Consider the following 23,179-nt stretch of genomic DNA (forward strand, 5'->3'; position numbering starts at 1 on the left):
GTTGCTGACCCATGGGTAAGACCATCAGGAGTTTCAGCCCCCATCCGTATTAGAGGCATAATAATAATGGCCTGCCTTACAAGGCTGGTGGTGGGATTACTGAAAACAGATGAACATTTATTTGAGTCCTTAGGGAAAGTGCTATATAAATGCTTAATGTTGTTATTGTCCACAAAAAGGGGAAACAGATTAGCCCAGCTCATAGGAATTATGGCAGTAGTCCTTAAATTTAAAGACCACTTAAATTTGAAGACCACTTAATATCCCATTTTGTAATAGCTCTCATTTGGCAGCCTCCTTGAACTCTGAAGTGGAACCTCAGTGAGATTACTTAAGAATAAATAGTTTGCAGCGTGGCTGCTTTTTAAAAGGTTTTTTTTAATGAAGCAACCGACCAAAAGACTAATAAATGAATGTAACAAGACCCACAGTTCATTATAGAGCATTTCTTTTAAAGTTGGAAAATATTTCTTAGCTTTGCATTTGTCAGATTTTCCTTGCAGTGTTGCCTGCCACAATGACAGATTTATAACCATTGTCTGTGGTATAAGGTGAGTGGTTTTTACATTGTACTGTGTGTGTTTGCATATGTGTATACAGTGGTTTTTCTGAGAATGAGATAAAATTCCTGAAACGTCTCTTCAAGGTGATGTGTGTGTAAGAGCCTTGGGTATATGCTTAAAGCAACTGCATTTTGCAGTCTTAGTTCACCAATTCTTATTTACCAAAGGATGTGACTGCTTGGGTTTAAAATGACAACTATTTTTTTTAAAAACAAACAAACTAGTTTTGTCTTGGTATACAGAGAACTTTTCCCTTTGATCTCAAAGCCTTGTAAAAATACATTATCCTCTTCACTGGTACAGCCTTTCATCTTTTCCAGGTGTTTCTACTTGAAGGTATTTCATAGAAATACATCTCAAAAAGTTGATGATTTTGGACAAGAGAGTTGCTTACAGCACATGGTATACTGTGCTTGTATTTTATTTATATTGTTAAATAAAACAATATTCTTCCCTGCTTTCAAGACATACTACTATATTAATAACGTTTCAGTTATCTATGGAAAATAGTAAAGTGTAGTATCTTGTATCTGAATGGCATTGAACCCAGGAAAGAAGGTGGTGTCCAGGACTACCTTTTCCCAACATGACCAGTGTTGATGTTAGATAGATGGATGATTGCTCCAGCCTGACAACCTCAGAGAACTGAAGAACTAGGATCGGTTTCATCTTGAATAAGATAAGAAAAATGTGATGAGAAACTAGAAGAGGAAAGGAATGACCACATTTAGCTATTGAACATTTTTTCAGGCTTCCATGGCAAAGCCCAAAGGATGTATTATTTCCCTATGTTTACTTAAACTATTTATATATCCACTCTTTGGCATCAAAACTATGCCAAAACGGCATATAAGTAATATTAAACTACTTTTTTGGGGGTAAAGAGTGAATAATATAAACATCCTTCCCTTAGGGCAGTTGCATGGAGATGGATCCTGCTGGAGAAGGCTGAGATGGTCTTCGCTTACCTCCCCCCCCTCTCTTTCTCCCTCCCTCGGAATCTTTCCCATAGGACACTTAAGTTGTTAATGGTCATGTTCAGAGGGAGAGATGAAAGTCTAGCAAGACCAGGCTCTGGCTGTGTAAAATTCAGGATATGTCTTAATATATTGTGCTGTATGCCATAAAGCAGTATGTACTGCCCACATACTTCATAAAGGTAAAGGGACCCCTGACCGTTAAGTCCAGTCGCGGATGACTCTGGGGTTGCGGCGCTCATCTCGCTTTACTGGCCGAGGGAACCGGCGTTTGTCCACAGACAGCTTCCGGGTCATGTGGCCAGCATGACTAAGCTGCTTATGGCAAACCAGAGCAGCGCACAGAAACACCGTTTACCTTCCCGTACTTCATACTAACCAGATAAATTTAATCATTGTTTGTTCTTCCCTGTAACTTATAAATCGTTGTTGGAATGCTGAAAACTGAAACATATGTTGTGGTTGGGAGGGGTACACCCATTGGGGGCTGACTCAAGAGTGACCAAGTTGAGGCTAGCAAAGATGGCCAAAGGATCAACCAGACATTCTGCCATGCAGATCTAGGGCCCATGACAGAAGACAACAGGGAAGGAAGGAGACTGGCCAAGGGAAGGTTTGAAGAGAGGGGCTTTCAGGGAGTGACAGTCATTTGACCCATGATATACAGAAGAACGAAGAAAGGCAACCATGTGAGAGAAGAAGCAGAAGTTTGAATAAGGAGGACATGGCCAGTGACTGGTACTCATGAGCAGGTGTATCCAGGCTGCTACCAACAGGGCCCAAGGCAAACTTTTGGCTTTCTCCTACTCTGATTTGCTCTTCCATCCTGATTTCAGAGTTGCACTTCAATCCTGCCTCCTGTTTTTCCTTTTGGTCCTGACTACTGGTTTTGTCCCATGACTCCTGGTACAGGAGGACAGCTGAACTCGGACTATATCTGTCACATTTGGCAGACCAGCTGAAGATAGTATGAGATGCTCTATGTCACAGAAGTAACCTGCAACAAAGATGGATTAAGAAGCATGACCAGTCTGTAAACCTGCTCAATCAGGTGGGCAACTCCATCCAAAATGTGCACAGTGCATGAGAGTGTGGTTCTTTTTTTCAAATATAAAAAATAAACTAGGCATGAATGAAACAATATGGCTCTCCATTGTGTTGCCTTGGCTATAAGAGCCCTCTGCACCCACCACCACTTTGTGGTTTGTGTGCATGTGTGTTTCCTCTTCATGTGTGTTTATGTCCTGCCCTTGGATGTTTTTGTTTGCTTACATACAAGCTTTCCTCAATTCAAACCATGAATGCTGGGAAAATTTAGGGAAGTTTTCCAGGAACACCAAGTGAAACAAACATTTGAAATGTGTGTTTTTCTTACAATATTCTCAGTAAATTACCGTTTGTTTTCTTATTCATTTCTTATTCTCTTATTCTGTCTAAAGAATTTGTACCTGGCACTGGCACTTGCCTACTAACTGTACCTGTTTCTGTAGTGTGATACACAATAAACAATCCAGGTTTGTTACACTGTATAGAATTTTGAAATGTTGAGCAAGCTATTAATTTGGGAGTGCAATGTTTGTGACAATAAACATGCAACAGTGTAAACCTAAAAATGAAGATCCTTCCTGCATTTAGGAAAACATTTTCTTAAAGAAAAAAATCAAAAATATAGTATATTCTGTGCAGGTGGCTCACTCATTTGGGTCTACTTGGTCTGTCTAGAATAAAACCCAGCAGACTTCTTTTTCTGTCAGATGTTGGCATGTTACACTTTGTCCAATAACTGTAATTTATTTCAGTGTAGTTAACGTCATCAATTTTCTAGCTTGTTTAATAAGATAGTAACAAAATTTAAATAATTTAATAAATGGTTTTTCATTCAACACGAGCCTGTATTATATGTTCACGAGTGCAAGAAGAACAGAAAGCTTTTCCAACATTGTAAACAGTATTCGCCAATGGCTCAGATCCAAATGAGCACTATGGTTCTTCCTCCTAACCCTTCTTGAAGGTTTGGGGGACCCTCCAGAGCTCATCTTCAGGAGACATGAGAGGTTACAGCTGAGGATATGGGAATAGAAGGAGGAAATGCCTTTTATTTGCACATGGGATGAATTGGTTTTGGATCCAAGTCATTGCAATACAGAAGCATTAAAGTAATCTTACAGTGGTTTGAGTATGTTTCCGACCCTTCTAACTGAAGAGATGGCATGTGTGTCTGACTGTCCTATGCTTTCTCCAACACTGTTTACAGTGCATTACGTGGTGTAATCCATCAGCCAACTTTAATTTCACAAGTTATTCATTGTGTTTAAACAGCCCCTTTCTTGCATTAAATATTTATGGAAGTCTTTGGGCAGAATACATTAAAGTGGCAGATGGGGGTCATTTTAAGCATTTTCTTGATTGAAGGCAAGGGACCCCTGTGAATTTGTAGTCTGCTTTCAAGGAAAGTTCACTGTGGCAAAGGAGGCAGGAATTCCACCAATTCCCTGCACTGTGATTTCAGAAGGCAACGAGTGCCTGCAATCTTCATGCTTCAGCACCTTTCATTTCAAAATCATTTGGAAATGCAATGGAGACAGGTGAACAAAAACATTTTTCAGTTGCATTGCCTATTAATAATGTAGATGACTTGAGAGTCTTCTACATTAAGATTACTTTCCTCGTTGATTTTTAACTCATGCAAGCTAAGTGGAAAATCAGGCTTTTGATACCTGTCCAATTGGAAGGTGTCTCCCCCCCCCTTTTTGGAGGTGTCTTTTGAGAATGGCTTCCCACAGAATCTTTTGATATCTTGAAGACTAAAACAAATCATTATATTACATTTCAGGGCAAGAGCCAATTCCTATTAGTAGTATAGGTAAGATTTTGCCCACAAGAGTTCATGGCTTAATAAACATGTCAATCTTTAAAATGCCATGTGACTCTTTGTTTTTTCAAAAATAACCATTGGAACTTGCTTGAGACACAGTTTTTAAAAAAATAAAAATAGATACCTGGATACTATTTGCATTTTGCTGGAGAAAGAGCCATTCTAGAAGCAACAATAATGTATGCCTTCAGCCTACAAAAGGCTGAATAAGGACAGGCTTTAGAAAAACTGTTTATCCATAACCCAAATATTTTTGCTTTAGTAAAGTAATTTATTCATATTCAAAATCTTCAAGCTTGGTAAATAAGTGACTAGCTGCCTCAGGCAAAAAAAATTTTTTTAAACTGATGCAGTGAGATAGAGGTAATTAAGAAACTTGTAGACTGATGGGTAATTAAATCCATTGGAAGCATTTTGTACCTAATTGCTATGCTCTAATCACAGATTGCTTTCTATTTGTCAAGGTAAATGTATATAATTACACAGTTCCTATTTTCTTTCATCTAAAATCATGTTACTTTGGTGAAATTTATTTTATGGTGTCGCAGCATGAGGATGAGAAATGCTTCTGCATTTTGGCTTTAAATTTTATATGCATATGGCATATTAGAAGTCAAAGAATCCTGCACAGTTATTTCAGCTGACTCTAAATCAACCATCTTTTTCATGTTCATAATCTCATTTTAGTGTTCTGCAGCCCAGTTAAATTAAGGCAGGGATGGGGGACCCCAATCACCCAGGCCATCTAGCCCACTCCTCTGGCCACATCCCTCACTGCCTTTGCTCTACACCCTTCTGTGGTGCTTTTACCAGGGTTGGAATGTGCTCTGTAGCCCCTTGCTCTACCCACCTATTACATCTGGCCCTAGCCACCACTAGCCAGTGGCTCCCAGAAAATGAGGCCCTTAGGCTGAAAAGGGTTCCCCGCCCTTAAATTAAGGTATGCTCATAATGAATATTGTCAGCTTTTGGTCTCTTACACATTTCACGATTCTTAAGTTTACCAGGTCCGTGCAGTGCCCCAAAAGCTACTTAAAACAACCACCACAACACAAAAATCTCCTTCCTGAGAGCTAAAACAGTAACATATGGCAGAGTTGGACCCAAAGTTCCTGGGTTACCTGATTTAAATGACATCTCGCTGACTTTCTGTCCGGTACCACCAGTTTTTCCCACATTTCCCAGAGGTCCTTGAACTAAAGAAGGTGGGAAGGCCATCTGGGTGAGGGTGTGTGTTTCAAACTCCAACTTCCAGCCTTCAGGTTGCTGCACCTTACCTCTTGTGGGTACCAGCATGCTGTTTGCCCAGTAAGCCCACTGAGTGAGTTCCATGGTTTGGGAGCACCATCAAGCCTGCCTTAACAGTCATTCTGCTGACTCCATTCCCATCCACCAAGCTCACTGAAGCCCTCTTTGAGCTTGCTTAATCCAAATCACTAATATTGCTCAGGCATGCGTACATGGATTCATTCCATGATCCTTTCCCTGACTGGTGTCTTGGATCTGGCCTTTGGCTATGTAGCTCCTCTGATCCTTGTTCCTCTTCTCTGGGACCTGCTTCTTTCTTCTGGATCACATGAATCATAGTACTGTACCTTTTGCTGGACTCTTGCTGAGACCTAACAGTAGATGCAGGAAACTTGCTTCCTCCTATATTACCTTTTATAGAAACATAATTGCATACCAACTTTGAGGGCCATCACACACACGTAGTTTTTACTACTAGGAACGGAATGATATCTTCAGGGGTAGGATGGGGGTTGAAGAAGGTACGGCCACTGTCTTCTATAAAAACTGTGTGTGTTTGTTGTGGTCACATTTGGTTATTTTAACTAGCTGCATAGTTAAGATGGCTCACACAACAAGAAGATAGCACTCTAATATCAAGAAGAACCAATTAAATGCTCATGGGTATTCAAAACGTTATTTTAACATGCTAATGTTTTAAAATTGCTAATGTGTTTCAATTTGTGAGAATAAACATTGCTAGCCAAAATAGGCCAAGTGAGCATTTTCAAGAGTACAGAGCTTTTTGTAGTGGTTACTCATTTGAGCCTCTTATCTTTTGCTGTATTTTAAGTTGAGTGCTGGAACTATAGTTTTTACATAATTTCTAATTTAAATAAAAACATCACCATTTGTTTTAGGCTATGTTGTGCATGTGCAGATGTTTGTTGTAGTGTTACAAGCTCTATTTTCCTTTCCCACCACCACCTCCTGTTGTCTTATACAAATGAGGAATGTTTCACTAAGCATTCTTGTGGCTACCTCTGTTAATACTTGTTAAAATTTCAGTCCCCAAAGACATCTTGCCTGAAGAGGTGTGTGTGTGGATATACGGCAAATAACTGGGCAGCCCCAGTGACAACTCTACACATACAGTCATACCTCATGTTGCGTCCGCTTCAGGTTGCGTCTTTTCAGCTTGCAAACATGGCAAACCTGTAAGTGTTTCCTTCCGGGTTTTGCCGCATGCACGGTATGGCATTGGTATGAGAGTCTGTTGCAAATATCTTACCAACTGGAATATGGAGCTGGTTGATTCATGCAAGACTCAAGTCCTTCCTTGCTTCAGGATCCTGTCTGTTTGCCCATGGAAACAGTGGTTATTAAAAAGCTGTTGCATGCTATAGGCTTCAAACTGTCCTTTGAGTGAAGAATGAATCTTGTAGCTGTATGCATCTTCTGCCTCCTTCATCTCCACTGTGCCATGTGACTGTGTGGTCTCTCCCTGGGTGTGTTTTGTGTATAGTATGCCTACACAGTGGAATATTGGGATAATAATTTTACCATACCCTGCATTGATTGGTGACTTGGCTTCCTAGCATAAGTAATAGGGGTATTATTGCAGTACAACACTCTGATTAGTGGCAGAGTTGTCACTGAATTATGAAACTAACACCGGGAACTTCTTTTATATGACGTCAAGCCCATTAGTCCATCTTGCTCAGTATTGTCTGCACTGACCGTTAGTAGGGTCTTGGTCTTTTGCAATACTACTTAGAGATGCCAGAGATTGAAATTTAGGACCTTTTGCATGCAAAGGATGTGCTGTGTCACAGAGCTAAGGCTCTTACCAGTTTGTGCAAAGAATACAGTTATTTCTACTTGTACTGTCTTGCTACTGAGTCCTATACAGATGCAATCAAGTTATCAAGTCATTGATAAGCAATGCAAAATTATGTGTTGGGGAATATTGTTGCCACTTTTACAAACTGGATAATAAGAGTGTTTTGCAAGAAAAGTTTGCAGACATTTGAGATGTGAAATGCTTTGTCTTGCTATGTTATATGCTGTAGGTTAAGCTGTGTGGTAACAATTATGTGTGTGGTGTGTGTATCTCATACACACAAGTGCACAAAATAGGTAGTCTTAAATGTGCCTCTTGTCCTAGCTTAATATGAACAGCAGAAAATGCTCTGCGGGTGGTCGGTAGATTGGTAATTTGTGTTCTGGATACAACAGGTCAGCATAGGCTGAAACTGGTTTCCAAGTTACAAATGGGAATTAGAGGCAGGCAGGCAGCCAAATAACTTGAGCAAATACTTAATACAATAGGCATTGTAAGACACCCTGGCTATGAAATAAGTAAACAGCTTGAGAATTTCTAGGATAAATTACATGTTGTTCAGTTACTGTGATGGCTTCTGCTTTTCAGAAGTGAAGCAATTATCAAAAGAATGAAATCATTACAGATTATCCTGTTCAGATACTGTATGTCTGAATCTTATCACCAACTTCATGCATAATGGACCATTTTTGGTAGCATGTGCTCTTGTTTCATTTTTTAAAGTTAATGTTAATTTAAAATTTGAATGAGTCAGTTCTCATTCACGGGGTCAGTAATTTCATTGTGTCATATTAAGAATCTGTTGAGCATAAACATATTGATACTGTATATCTAGCCATTGAGGTAATTTCTACTTTTTCTTTTAGTAGACAACACTTTCAAAAAAATATAGCAGAGCAGCACACAGTTTAAAAATGCAACATTACAAACACATTAACAAAAACCTAACTAAAACATAAAGCATAGTCAATGAATATTTGGGCCTTAAGGACACCGCCTTCCAGACATCTCTAATGCAGTAAGTGAAATCCAAAGCATAAATTAGGAGGAGTGTGGAGGATGGGTGCTCACCCACCAATGTTTTGTCTCACAGTTTTGTGGGCTGCAGTGATTGCACTTTGGCTGCACATACCTTTTTGCAGACAGCACATGACTGTATGATCTTTGAGGGCTTGGCTTTCCTTTGCCCCCATTTCACATATATTTTTTTCCTAGAGGAAATTCCAGTTTAATGTTACCTCGCCAGAATGGAAACTGAGGCCCCTTCTGTGCAGATGTTTCCTGAAAAGGACTAAAGTTTCAGAGTTGAAAATAAAAGAGAATGGGCTGTTCAGTTTTCTGTATGTTTTGTCTTCAAGAGAAAAGATAACCACAAAAGTTAATTAAATTCCAATCCAGGATCACAAAAGTGATGATATGCAATGATGAATAACTAAAAGTCTATTCTTTGTTAAGGTGCTATGCGGATGTTGTTGGACTACAACATCCATCACCTCCAGCCAATTTGGTCAATAGTCAGGGGATGATGGGAGATGGTGACCGAACATCTGCAAAGCACCCATAGAATGTTATGTTTAGAGGAGATGGGATGGGATATACTTTAGTTTTGCTTTCATAGTTTGGGGTTTAATTTACCAGTACCATATTGAATGACTCCTGATGTAGATATGCACCAAAAAAAAGGTTAAAACATGTTTTTTAAAAGAACACACTTGATGCTTCTCAACTCATGTCCTGAATTATTTTTTAAGGAAGATTGCCTTGCAAAAATGTGTACCGGTATGTTAGGAGAACCTAGCAGTTCAAAAGCATGTCAAGTGCAAGTAGATAAATAGGTACCGCTACAAGCAGGAAGGTAAATGGCGTTTCCATGTGCTGCTCTGGTTCGCCAGAAGCGGCTTTGTCATGCTGGCCACATGACCTGGAAGCTGTACGCCAGCTTCCTCGGCCAATAATGCAAGATGAGCGCCGCAACCCCAGAGTCGGTCACGACTGGACCTAATGGTCAGGGGTCCCTTTATGTTAATGTTAGGAGAACTTTGTGCTAAAATGCTGGTTAATTTTCATGAGGACTTTAAAAAAAAAATCTCACACTGATGTGGAAATACAGAGAACTGAAAATAAGATTGGGAAACTGAGTGAAATTGAAATATCCAGGTTGCCTCACCTAACTGTAGGCATGGAAGTGAACCGGCAGCGGCTCCCCACAGTTTCGGGCAAGGAACGGGCTCCCTCTTTCCCCCCCCACCAGCCCTTCCTGAAGGTACTCTCCTCCAGAACAAGATGCCAGTCCTCAAGGATCTGAGCTAAGGGTGGAAGCAGAGAAGGGGGATGTTGATCACTGCAGCATCCACCAGCCCCTTCTCCACTTCCTGGTGCTCAGCTTTTAAACCGCCCTTCATGCACTCAGGATTCCAAGGTAGTTTACAAGATACTGATTGAAATACCAACAATAAAAACCAATTCAAACAAGATAAAACAACAATAAAAAATTAATACACAGTGGTGTGTATTCACACAGTGTTGTAAGCCAGACTCATGGTGGGCCAGGTGTGAGCTTCACCACAAACTTTGGTTTGGTTCACCATGTGCAGGAATAACACAAAACAAAAACCACTGCAGAGGAACAAAGCCTCTTTGAGCTCCTCTCCAGAAGCCAGCACTTTTGCATTGTCCCAATAAGTCATAGTTTGGATAATTGTGCCATGAAAACAAACCAGGCCAGTATAAATACAGTAGCAGTCAAATTTAGGATTGCACTGTTAAAAAATCCTAATTCTGGAGATTTATTAGAAATAGCTTTAAAAGTCTGCTTTCAAACCAGCAGACACAAATATATTCCATGAAGTAAAAATATTGTTGGGCCTTGATTGAAAAGGCAACAAATGGATTCACAGTATATTTACTAAGCTAATAGTTTTTCATATTTTAAGTCTCTCAAAAAATTCAATTTGTGAAAAATGGATAATAATATAACCATGCTCAAAGTAGCAGATGCAGTTCCCTGTTTACTTAGATTAATGCACAGTGACTACAAGTCTCTCTGGAATATCTATTCCTAAAAGCAAATTGACAAAAATCCAGCTCTTCAGGTAGGATTTTTAAAAATAACTCCTTTGTTCAAAAGTCAAATGTATATATGCTTGAGGTTTATTTTTTTTTTAAAGGAATATATTCTAAATTGTCTTTAGAATATAAGCCATTTCATAACTATTAAAATATTCAATAGTGCAAGACTCCTATGAAGATTTAATTCCACAAGTTTTTCCTTTGCTTCTGAAGTAGCATTTACTACCGGTAGCTGTGTTCAGATGAAACACTAAACCAGTGGTAGCCAACATGGTGCCCTGCAGACATTTTGCACTACAACTCACATAAGCCCCGACCAACATGGTCAGTGTTCGGGGATGGTGTGAATTGCAGTTCATATCATTTGGAGGGTATTTCGTTGGCTATCCCTGCTCTAAACTATGGTATATCACCATGAGACTAAACTGCAGCAAACCTCAGGTTTGCACCCCTAAGCTGCTGGCCATAGTTAGCTCCAACAAGCTAGTTTAATAAACTCTGGTTCAATGTTTGAAAGCAGTGGCCAACCTGGTGATAACAGACTAAACGATGCAAGGAGGGAGCTACAGCCCAAGGTAGGAAAAGAGGTGATACTAGCTACTTTAAATGAATTCAAATGTCCAGGCCTCATGAGCTGCACCCAAGGGGAGGGAAAGAAGACCCAGGTAACTAGTACTAACTGGTGAGTTTGACATCAACACTAGGAAGGGTCCTAGAACAGATGCCTAGAACAGACATCTGAAGGCAGCCCTGTTTAGGGAAGCCTATAATGTTTAACAGACTATTGTATTTTAATATTTTGTTGGAAGCCGCCCAGAGTGTCTGGGGAAACCCAGCCAGATGGGCGGGGTATAAATAATAAATTAATAATAATAATAATAATAATAATAATAATAATAATAATAATAATTAAAAAAAACAGTCAGCCTGTGAGCACTTAGGGTTTTGGCAAAGTTGCATGGTATTCTTGCAGAGAAGTTGGTAAAATGTGGACTGGATGAGGTAACTGTTAGGTGGATTTGTAGCTGGTTAACTGACCGAATACAAAGAATGCTCATTAATGGTTCCTTGTAATGCCGGAAGAAAGTGGCAAGTGGGGTGCCACAGGGTTCTGTCCTGGACCCGTTGTTGTTCAACATCTTTGTAAATGACTTGGATGAAGGAATTGAGGTGATGCTCATCAAATTTTCAGATGACAGCTAAGTGGAAGGGGTAGCCAATGCTTCTGAAGACAGAATCAGGATGATTCATGATAACCTTAATAGAGGACTGGGCCCAAACTAACAAAATGAATTTCAACAGGGGCTAAGGTTATACACTTAGGTAGGAAGAATAAAATGCACAAATAAAAGATAGGGGACACCTGGCTTGCAAGTAGTGGACAGAGTCTGTGGTTTTAGTAGATCTCTAGTTTAACATGAGTCAACAGTGTGATGCAACAGCTAGCAAAAAAGCTAATGCTTCTAAGCTGCATCAACAGAAGTATAGTGTCCAAATCAAGGGAATTTATAGTCCCGCTCTACTCTGCCTTGGTCAGACCACACCTGGAGTACTGTGTCCAGTTCTGGTCACCACAATTTAAGAAGGATATTGACAAGCTGGTTTTGTTGGAAGATAAAATAGGGCTTGAAGAAAATTCTTCTTCCTTAATTTATGTTTTTCTACCCTTTTCCCAGTTTTTTTTCTTTTCTTTACATGCTTCATTTCTTCTTCCTTCTGGTTCCCTTCTCTATGTAATAAGCATGTTGTGTCCAGGGACACAGTTTGATGATCAAAGACGAAAACAGTATTTCCCATTTTGCTATTATTTCCCTTTTTGGGTGTATTTAATTATGTCTTGTTCGACCAAGATGGGGTCAAACTCCAGACAATGTAAGACCTTTTAAACTATTTTTTTTCTCTAATTCCCACAAGAGTAATTAATACCTTCAATAACTCTCAAGTAGAACCTTCCTTGCCACAGACTTTTCAAGAGATAAAGAATAAGTTTAACATACCTCATTTTTCTTTTTCCTACTTTTAATAAAATGTTAAGAGGGAGTTGTGTTGTAGATCACACTTAAAATGTAACTTGTAATAGCCTGAATTCATTGACTGTGAAACCATCCTACAAGCTCTTCATTCATGTCAAAGATTTGAGCAGCATTTTAAAAAAAAGTTGTAAAACTCAGAATAGAACTATACATTATGAGTCAGATATGGAGGGGGCATCATTGCTAATATAGCATTGACTACAGTCCTCAACTCTCTAGGAATAAATGTGATTGCAATAAGTAGGACTTATTCCCAAGGAAATATGTATCAGCCATGGATGTATTTATACCCAATTAAAGCAGTTTTTTTTAAAAAAAGTAATTGATATTTCAAAGCACGAATAAGTTTATATTTACATGAACAGTGTTTAATGATAATTTGGTATTACATAAATGTGAAACCCCATTTCATCTGTTTCCATGAAAACAAGTTTTTTTAAACTGCTTGTAGCTCTTATTTAGTATTAAATAGTTTAATCATCCCTACATCCTGCTGTGTGCATAAAACTGTTAAGATTTCCTGTAATTCTGAAAAATATGTGTCTGATATTTTAGCTACAACAGTACCGTACATTTGAGTATGTTTTGGTATCTTGCCCATCAATACTAAATGGTTATTCTGTTATGCTACATACAGTATGCCTCTCAAGCCATCAAATGCATTCTAGTCTTACATGTGTAACGGTTTGCAGCTATGTTACTGTTGCTTTTTAATGGTACATGGTGAAACATTCTACACCATTCTGTGTGAGATGCGTCATGATTTTATTTGAATTTTTAGGGGTTTTAAAAACCATTTTATAGTCCCTCTTTCAGGTTTAAAAGGCCTTTCTTAAATCAGTCTACCCTACCTGGTGCCCTTCTGATGCTTTGGGACTATAACACACATCAGCCTCAGCCAGCTGGGACTGACAGAACTGGAGTTCAAAATATTTGGAAGGCATCAAGCTGGGGAAGGTTGTCTTACTAATAAAATGGCAACGGGAACCCACCTGAGAGGTGCTGGAACTGACTTCTGGTGAGTTCCATGCAGGGGGGGGGAGCCCTGAATGTGCACAGGGCTGGCCCTACGGCCAGGCTGGGTGCCGCAGGGCGCCCGCCCACCGGGGGCGCTGCACATCTGCGCCCGCTGCGGAGCTGCACCCCCGGCAGCCGCGCTGTGCGCTGCGCCCGCCGGCCCAGCCGTGCAACTCCGCCCGCCATGCTGGGAAACGGGGCGGGGGCGCCGGAGGGATCCATCGCACCACGGCACCAGGGCACCAAACATACTTAAGACGTCCCTGAATGTGCATAACATAAGCCAGGGTTTCTGAAATAGTAAGCCTGTATTCACCTGCAAGAATATCTGTACAGGAAAATATGAGCAGGAAATAAGCTTTTGTTGTACTCTTATCTAGTTTGATAGTACTGACCCCACCTGGGGATGAGGCATTCTTTGTCAAGCAGCTCTTCCTTCTCAAGAAGGAGAGGGCAGACATCTTATCCTAGACCTGCAAGAGGTGAATGTCTTAATCCGCCCGCCCCCTGAAAATAAAGCTTGGTTTCTCTATTGTAGTGGAAGCAGTTAGCCATCTTGTACAGTCATTGAGTGAGGCAGGGAGAATGCCATAGGAAATATTCTAAATCCGAAGTATTTAGACCTGGTCTTCCTGAAGTGGAGCAGTACAAAGAATTATGTTAGGGAACAAGAGAGAACTAGACAGGCATTGGCAAAGTACTATTTTAGGCACATCCAAAGGTTTGGGCATGCCTAGGAAGAATTTTTCCCTTTGAATAGTTTGCCTTGAAGTTTGTATGTTATCCTGTTGCTAATGATTTTTATAGTGCTGCTTTTACTGATACTTGTTTGTTTTAGTGTAATAATATCAAATCTTTGTACAGTACATGTATATGTGAATGGGGAAAGGAAAATCGAGCCCTCTCCTCTTCATGTCTAGTCCATTTGAAATGTTGTATTTTCTGATCCATCATTCAACTTCCTCTGCAGCCTTAGAGTGGCCCAAGAATCCAATCTATCATCATGGCATATGACATAAATGAGCCTCTCTCTCACCCTTGCCCCACTTTTTTAAGCGTATGCATATTCTAGATGGTACTGCTTAAAACAACAATGAAGACTTCTATGTCTGTCTGGGTTTCCTTTAGGGTTTGTTTTTGTTAGTAAAGTGTTGCTATCATACTGTTTGCAGTGATCAAGTGAGCCATTATAGATCCCCCTCCACTCTACTGAGGGTCCATCACTGCATACTGTGAGACAAGGCTCTTAGTTTATACTTTGCTAGGCCACAAAAGCAGAAGTCCCTATAGGGGTAGAATGACTTCTTTTATAAGCAAATACAATAGTTTGCATTGTAAGGGAAAAGAAGCAAGCTATGCTCCATTTAGCATTTAATGATCCCACAGACCTATCTACTGAAGAAGCAAATGTGTGTGTGTGTGTGTGTGTGTGTGTGTGTGTATGAGAGAGAGTGCATACTTTTTAAAAAGGGCACTGCCTATGTTTAAAATACCCTTTCTTTTACAGTTAGTTTCTTCAGCCACAGAATATGTTGTTTTCATGCATAATTCAGGCTTTTCTACTTTTTAGATAGTTTTCCGGTCTCTAAGAGGAGATGGGATTTGTTTTATTTTTATTTTTCAAAAAGTCAAATGACTTGCTTGTGATTCTGGAAGCCGCCCAGAATGGTGGGGGAAACCCAGCCAAATGGGCGGGGTATAAATAAATAAATAAATAAATAAATAAATAAATAATTCACATGTAGATGTTGAACTGGATCTAGCTTAAGTCATTTGCACCTAAAAATCATTGGGTCATGAATAATTTTTCAGACTGATTTCTGTGAGACCTAAGTGTGACTTAGGTTGGATCCAGCACATTGACCTAATTCAAACATTATTGCCTTAATAAGCTGAGGTATGCAGCCCCTTTGCCCCTCTCTTTGTGGCACTAGCAACCAAACCAGGAAGTCTCTAGAAAACCAGGAAAAGGCCAGGATGTTAACCACCATTTGAAGTTGGTTTAATATCCTGGCATGTTCTGATCCTGGTGATCATTGTTTTCCATTGTGGACAAAAGGAGAAACCATGGTTAATTAGAGACTTCATGGCTTGATGAAAGCATTTACTGAAAGCAGTGTAGGGGCTGTATTCATGGGCAATTGGCTTGTTTATCTCTGCTTATTAAGTTGAAACATGATCAGCCATTTAGTCCACACCTGTCCCACCTTCCTTTGTTTTGGCCAAATCTCTGCTTCTCATTCTCAAGTCCTGTCCATTCTTCCCTTTATATGCTTGCCCATCTTCTCTGACTTATCTGACCAACTATCAGTCCCTTGGCACTGATCTGCTTTGCTTCAAATAGTTGTCCTCTGGATATCATAAGTCTTATTCATCTGTTCTACTGATGCCAAGAAAAGGAATATGCCACCATTTATTAATTATGTGTTTAATATAGTTGTGCAGAGAGCCAATCTATTTATTCATTTCTCCTAAATGCAAAGTGAAAGCGGCTGTACCCTCAACTCAGCTAAACTTTGGTCTCCCTGGGTCTACAATTTAGTATTTCAGTTTATTTTCTATGGATAGACATTTTAATGAAGCGTGAGGGAAGGAGGGTCCCATTTGGGACTGAGTCAGTCTTTCTACCCCACTTCAGAGGGAGGAGAAAAATAATTTTGTAATTCAGATTGTAGGTCCACAGTGAGCTCAATATTCAGGCTAATCTCTTGGGAATTAGCATCCTACTTGATGGGCTAGGTTTCAGAGTTTGATAGGGAGAAAGAAGTTTCACAATGAAATTTTTAAAATGATCTAAAGTGGGAAAATGCTGTGCCTGGTTGAATCCAAAGGAAAGGAATGCAAATCAGCCTCTTAATTGCACAGAGAACAGTGTAATTATCTTGGAAAGGTGTAATATTCCTACATGTGCATAGCTTTAAAGGGAAATGCAGTATGATTTTATTCGTGCATGTTGTTGATTGCACGAAATTAAATGCGACCATTAACAGGTGTGTCAGAAGGAAGTGATCAGAAATGTCCTTTTGTCCCCCACTGCACCCCCATTTTGCACTTCGTTTATGTTTTTTAAAATCTATTTTAAGACACTGTCTGGGATGAAGGGATAGACCACTATGAAGCAGAAAAATAAAACTGCTCCTCCAGCCCTTCTTCATCTTGTCTTTTTTTTAAGTGAGCCTGCTGTGTTTATTTTATCATTAGAAATTTCTCCTTTTTATTTCTTCTTTTGGAAAATTAGCAGCTTCCAAGCTTTAGATCTGAAACATTTGCCAAATTTTGTTAAATTCCCAAAATAGGACCTGCTTAATTATTATGTTTTAGCTTAGGAGTGTGCACTTAATTGAAAACCAAATAATTTAGGTGGGGTAAGTTCAACCTTAACAATGAGCTTCTATTAGTTGGATTTGATTTCATAAGCTTTCCAGTCTATATCTGCCTTTTCCTTCTTCTTAGAGCTAATGTTGTGTCACTAATGAATTCAATGGGCATGAGCAGGAATGGCAATTTTGGATTAATTATCCTTGAGACTGCAGGCAATTTTTGACAAACACTTCAAAATCAGACTTCTCCTTGGCAGATGGTCTTCTTTAAAATGTGTTTGGTATGGTGGGGGAGAGTTCTGTGTTCTGGAGAACATGGCAAGCTGCCAAAATAATTCTCTGCTGGAAAAAGAAGGGCAAAGTGGCTGGGCAATTATTGATAAGAATATGAGGATGAGGGTGAAGGTCAGAGCTAGGTTTCACCCAAAGTAGCATCATACAGCAAACCACTCTGCAGTAGAATCCAGCCTGTTACCATTTCAAATGCTCAGATGAAAGTTTCAAGGGACAGGTCAATGTTTTGGGGTGTTCTTTAGCCACTACAATTGCAACTTCACAGATTAGCTGTGGGTTTTGACAATGAATGTTTTCGGTTTCTACATTTGTTCCATCAGCATCTATTTAGACACATTAATACTGATATGTATTTATTAGCTTATCAGAAGAAATGGAATAGAAATTCTGTGCTCAGAAATCACCAACTTTTCCCAGAGTGCAGTACCAGTGTCTCTATCACAAGTTGAAATGTAATGTAAGAATGAGAATGGCTTCAGATCAAGAATCTGTATTTTCTGGACATTAGTATGATCCATGAGAAATGGAAAGGTATTAGTTTTATTAGGAACAGCTTTTGTATTGTTTAAAAATGAAGACATTCCATTGTATTCCTTAGCCTGGGAAGGTGAGACTGTTGATGTAGAAGACTAAGTAAAAATATAGGAAAACATCTGCAGATTAATATTTCGATCAGTACCATAGGTGCTGACTTCTAGGGACCAAGGCAGTTTTGGTCCCCAAGTGAAAGGAGAGATCAGCCTACATCTACAGACTTTCTGTTGAGTCTGTTGATACCTGATGAAATCTGTGTGGCATGATGATGGAAATCCCCTGAAAAATCCTTAAGAAATAATAACACAGGAAATGGTGCCTGTGAAATAGTGATTACACTCATACTGAGTCAGTAGATAAGGGAGGCAGAAGTTAAACCTAGGAAGAAGTAGTTTTTTTAGTGTGTCACAATTTTCTTGCATACATAGACAAGCCAACAGACTATAGATTTTCCCCCAAATACTGTGATATGTTCCTTTAATCTAGCATACTTTCAAATGGTAACATTTTGCTGTTGATATAGTTATATAATGTTATGATTTGGTTTATTGATTTTTATATCACAACAAAAAATAGTTATCACACACCAAGGTGTACACAACCCACATCAAACTATTGCTGGCCTGTTCCCATATTGTACTATGCCAGGTGTGCAGTACCTGTAGTCTTCCAACTCCCATCAGCCCTAGCTAGCATAGCCAGTGGTCCAGGGTGATGGGAAATGGACATCCAGAGGGCCACAGCTTGGCCACTTCTGCACTGAATCATAGTAGAACTTCCTTTACATTGTTTGCTGTAATGTCTGAATTGAACTAATGTTTTTGATATAAAATCAGGCTGGGTAAAGCGGAGATTCTTTAGAAGTTTGTATTTGTGCTTGGATGAATAATAGACTTCCCCTGTTATTTAACGCCCTGATGGTAGAGCGGTAAAGACAGTTATTCCTGTTGTTGCTAATTTACTGTTGCAGCTGCTTCCTCTTTATACGATTTAATTTTCAGCCCACCAGGGGGCTAATGATCCCCACCTATGCAGATTTCAGAGAAAGCTGTTCTTTTCCATGTGAATATTGTTTTCATTCCTATTCATGGTGACTATTTCTTTACACTCATCTGGCACCAGCAAGGCAGCATTCCAGAAGCCCTCTTCACAGGTCAAAAATATGGGACCATTTGACTGGGAAATTTATAATGAAGATTACTCTTCATTTTTAAAGCCTGCACATTGTTTTGATGAACACTTGCAACTGGAAAATAGTAGTTAATGTCCTGTTTATGTGAATTGCTTTATGAAAGATTTTTGTACTGTTTGTTTAACTGGTGTTTGATGTATGTGCTTCCTTTCATATAGTTTATGTGACAACATTATTGATTAAAATGGAAAGTGAGATTTTCCATTGATTAAAATGGAAAGAGGGAAAGCATATGGACTGACATGCCAGGGTTTGGACACTCTTTCCTATCTTTCCTATAGTTTATGAAACCAGGAACAAGAGTCAGACGTCTCACAGTCAGGGTTCTACATCATACAGTGTGCCTTTGCACACAGAGAGAACTCCCCACTGCAGACATTAAGGGTGCAGTCCTAACCCTAAATCTACTGGAATGAATGAGTTATGATGTGATGGGTCCCCAGCTCCGCCCGCATTTTCTCAGCTCAGCTGGGCTATGCTGGTATAAGCCCCCAACTCTAGCTCAGCCAGAGAGACACTGGTGTAACTCAGTCATCCCACTCAGCTGAGACTGGCAGAATGACGCTGGCATAAACCCTGAAAATGAGCATAGTGGGGCAGGACTTAAGACTGGAACCTAACTCCAAATCAGCTCAGTCATGTAACCTAGCAACATGGCAGAATGCACTCTGGCAAAAAGGGTCAAACTATTTTAAAGGCTTGTCTTCCCTCTGCCAGGCTTAGGATGGCTCAGCCAACAGTAGACTTGCTCCTAGACAGAGTTTGGATATGGCATACTTTATGCCGGTTTAATTTAAGATGGTGTAAATTATTCTGGGTTTCCATACTTAGGATTTCTTCCTAAATAACACGGTGGCCTCAATGGGGGCCTTTTTTTCACCGCTCATTTTATGTGGTGGTTTACAGAGTTTTATAACTAAAATAAGCTTGCTGTCTAACAATCATTAGATGTAATGATTAGGGAAGATGTAATTAACTTATGTTCAAGAATCATATTCTTTTAAGCAGCAAGTAAAATACAGTGAAACCTCGGTTTACGCTTACCTCTATTTATGAACACCTCCGTTTACGAACTCCGCGGACCCGGAAGTGTTTACATCCGGGTTCCGCGGCGCTCAGATGCGCAGAAGCGATCTGTGCAGCTCACGCATGCGCAGAAGCGCTCTATCGGCGCTTCGTGCACAGTCAGAAGCGTGCCTTCGGCGAGCAAACGCCTCCGCGGAACGGATTGCGTTCACAAACCAAGGTACCCCTGTAATATGATTTCCTGCAGCCTCAGTCATACATGAGCGGGTTGAAGAAGCATTTTCCTGAAGTGATTATTTCTCTATATCACACTGAGTGGTGGTTGTTGTTTTTAAAGTGGTCAAGTTTTGTATAGCCTTGTAAATACCATGTAAAGGTTTTGGTTTGTAACAGTTGCTTCCCTATAAGGGATGATCAGTATAGTCAGCAGTTTGGCCTGTTTGAGACTTAGCTACTTTGCCTTTTACAGGCTGTTAACTAGGCAGTTAGTCAGCTGACTGTTAGAAGTTTGACCAGCACTATATAGTACTTGCTCATGGTTTAATAAGGCAGAAAGTCTTAGTGATGGAAGTGCAATCTTACTCCTGTCTGAGTTGCATTAAAAAGGCGTCTCACATTAGTCACTGGCTGTGAATGTTAATCACTCCAAAGCAATAATTTACTGCATTGTTGTAGCACTCTGATGCTCATAAAATGAACTCAGTAATCCACTACTACCCAAGGGATATGCCTCTCTTTCTTTGCAATTGAATAACCAGACTGGCAGCATAAAAGTTTAGTTTATGAAATAATGCATTAAAAAGAGTGAGCAGCTGTATGATAAAATAACAAGCTCAAAAGCAGATTTGTTAATTACCTTGCTCTTTCTCTTATTGACAGAAGGGGTATGTGAGATATGGCTGACCAGTGAAGACACAGGGGCTTATGGAAGAGACATTGGCACAGACCTCCCTACTCTCCTATGGAAGCTGGTTGAAGTGATCCCTGAGGGAGCAATGCTGAGACTTGGCATGACGAACCCTCCCTATATTTTAGAGCATCTGGAGGTAACTTTCAAAAGAGGAATCACTGTGGTGACTGAACAAGCTGATTTTGCATCCTGTGTGAAATAAAGCCTTACAGCGACGAATATTATCTGTAGCCAAAACTGGGGTTATGTCATGACTAAATTTACTTCATTAAACCCAAGGCAGGATAAAATCAGGAGTCAATTTGTCTAGTGTAAATGCATAGAAATTGAATTGCAAATGTGCAACTTTTAAATTTGGTCCCCTATGGAAGTAGCCGTTCACCAGCAAATTATCAAGCAATATATACTAGGCCTACATGAAAGATAAAATACATTTTATAATCAAACTTTGACTCACACACTCCTTGCTTTGTAGAGGTAGCATTTTTGCCCTGTACTAGCAGATCAAAGCTATTTCTCCCATTTGTTTTTTTTAAAAGAATTAGAACTAAGCATCCAGGATTAGATTCCTTGGTTAAGATCTATACTCTGCAGTTCTGAATAGTCTACAGTTATTGTGAACTATTCATTGGGACTTACAAGGCATGTAGTAACCAGCGCTAATGTTGATTTTGTATGAGTCATCATAAACAAGAACATACCTTAGAATATTTTGCTTTTGCTTTATCTATGCTATTTTAACTCCTCCCCCCAAAAAAAAATTTACTAAGGGTTTTTGTGTGGGTGTGTTACTTGGAGGTTCCAATACACCCCAGGTAGTGTGGTTGCTGACCTTGAGCCAGACATCTTGGAGAGTGAAGTCAAATGGGCCTTAGAAAGCACTGCTAATAACAAGGCCAGTGGAAGTGATGATATTCCAGCTGAACTATTTAAAATTTTAAAAGATGATGCTGTTAAGGTGCTACACCCAATATGCCAGCAAGTTTGGAAAACTCAGCAATGGCCAGAGGATTGGAGAAGATCAGTCTACATCCCAATTCCAAAGAAGGGCAGTGCCAAAGAATGCTCCAACTACCGCACAATTGCGCTCATTTCACACGCTAGCAAGGTTATGCTTAAAATTCTACAAGGCAGGCTTAGGCAGTATGTGGACCGAGAACTCCCAGAAGTGCAAGCTGGATTTCGAAAGGGCAGAGGAACCAGAGACCAAATAGCAAACATGCGCTGGATTATGGAGAAAGCTAGAGAGTTCCAGAAAAACGTCTACTTCTGCTTCATTGACTATGCAAAAGCCTTTGACTGTGTCGACCACAGCAAACTATGGCAAGTTCTTAAAGAAATGGGAGTGCCTGATCACCTCATCTGTCTCCTGAGAAATCTCTATGTGGGACAAGAAGCTACAGTTAGAACTGGATATGGAACAACGGATTGGTTCAAAATTGGGAAAGGAGTACGACAAGGTTGTATATTGTCTCCCTGCTTATTTAACTTATATGCAGAATTCATCATGCGAAAGGCTGGACTAGATGAATCCCAAGCCGGAATTAAGATTGCCGGAAGAAATATCAACAACCTCAGATATGCAGATGACACAACCTTGATGGCAGAAAGCGAGGAGGAATTAAAGAACCTTTTAATGAGGGTGAAAGAGGAGAGCGCAAAATATGGTCTGAAGCTCAACATCAAAAAAACCAAGATCATGGCCACCGGTCCCATCACCTCCTGGCAAATAGAAGGGGAAGAAATGGAGGCAGTGAGAGATTTTACTTTCTTGGGCTCCTTGATCACTGCAGATGGTGACAGCAGTCACGAAATTAAAAGACGCCTGCTTCTTGGGAGAAAAGCAATGACAAACCTAGACAGCATCTTAAAAAGCAGAGACATCACCTTGCCGACAAAGGTCCGTATAGTTAAAGCTATGGTTTTCCCAGTAGTGATGTATGGAAGTGAGAGCTGGACCATAAAGAAGGCTGATTGCAGAAGAATTGATGCTTTTGAATTATGGTGCTGGAGGAAACTCTTGAGAGTCCCATGGACTGCTAGAAGATCAAACGTATCCATTCTTAAGGAAATCAGCCCTGAGTGCTCCCTGGAAGGACAGATCGTGAAGCTGAGGCTCCAGTACTTTGGCCACCTCATGAGAAGAGAAGAATCCTTGGAAAAGACCCTGATGTTGGGAAAGATTGAGGGCACTAGGAGAAGGGGACGACAGAGGACAAGATGGTTGGACAGTGTTCTCGAAGCTACGAACATGAGTTTGACCAAACTGCGGGAGGCAGTGGAAGACAGGAGTGCCTGG

The 23,179-nt window shown here is 40.0% G+C and overlaps 1 protein-coding gene across 3 annotated transcripts in view; it reads left to right on the plus strand.

Annotated features, from left to right (window-relative positions):
- Positions 1-23,179, plus strand: part of CDKAL1 (CDKAL1 threonylcarbamoyladenosine tRNA methylthiotransferase) — a 250,115-nt gene that overhangs the window by 138,900 nt on the left and 88,036 nt on the right. For all 3 annotated transcript variants that reach the window (XM_035126314.3, XM_035126316.3, XM_035126315.3), the window contains one exon: positions 20,850-21,016. In XM_035126314.3, the coding sequence (XP_034982205.1) occupies positions 20,850-21,016 (167 nt within the window). The remainder of the gene's footprint in view (positions 1-20,849; positions 21,017-23,179) is intronic.

This window comes from Zootoca vivipara, chromosome 8, assembly GCF_965207765.1.
Source record: "Zootoca vivipara chromosome 8, rZooViv2.hap1.1, whole genome shotgun sequence".
In the NCBI taxonomy this organism is placed as follows: domain Eukaryota; kingdom Metazoa; phylum Chordata; class Lepidosauria; order Squamata; family Lacertidae; genus Zootoca; species Zootoca vivipara.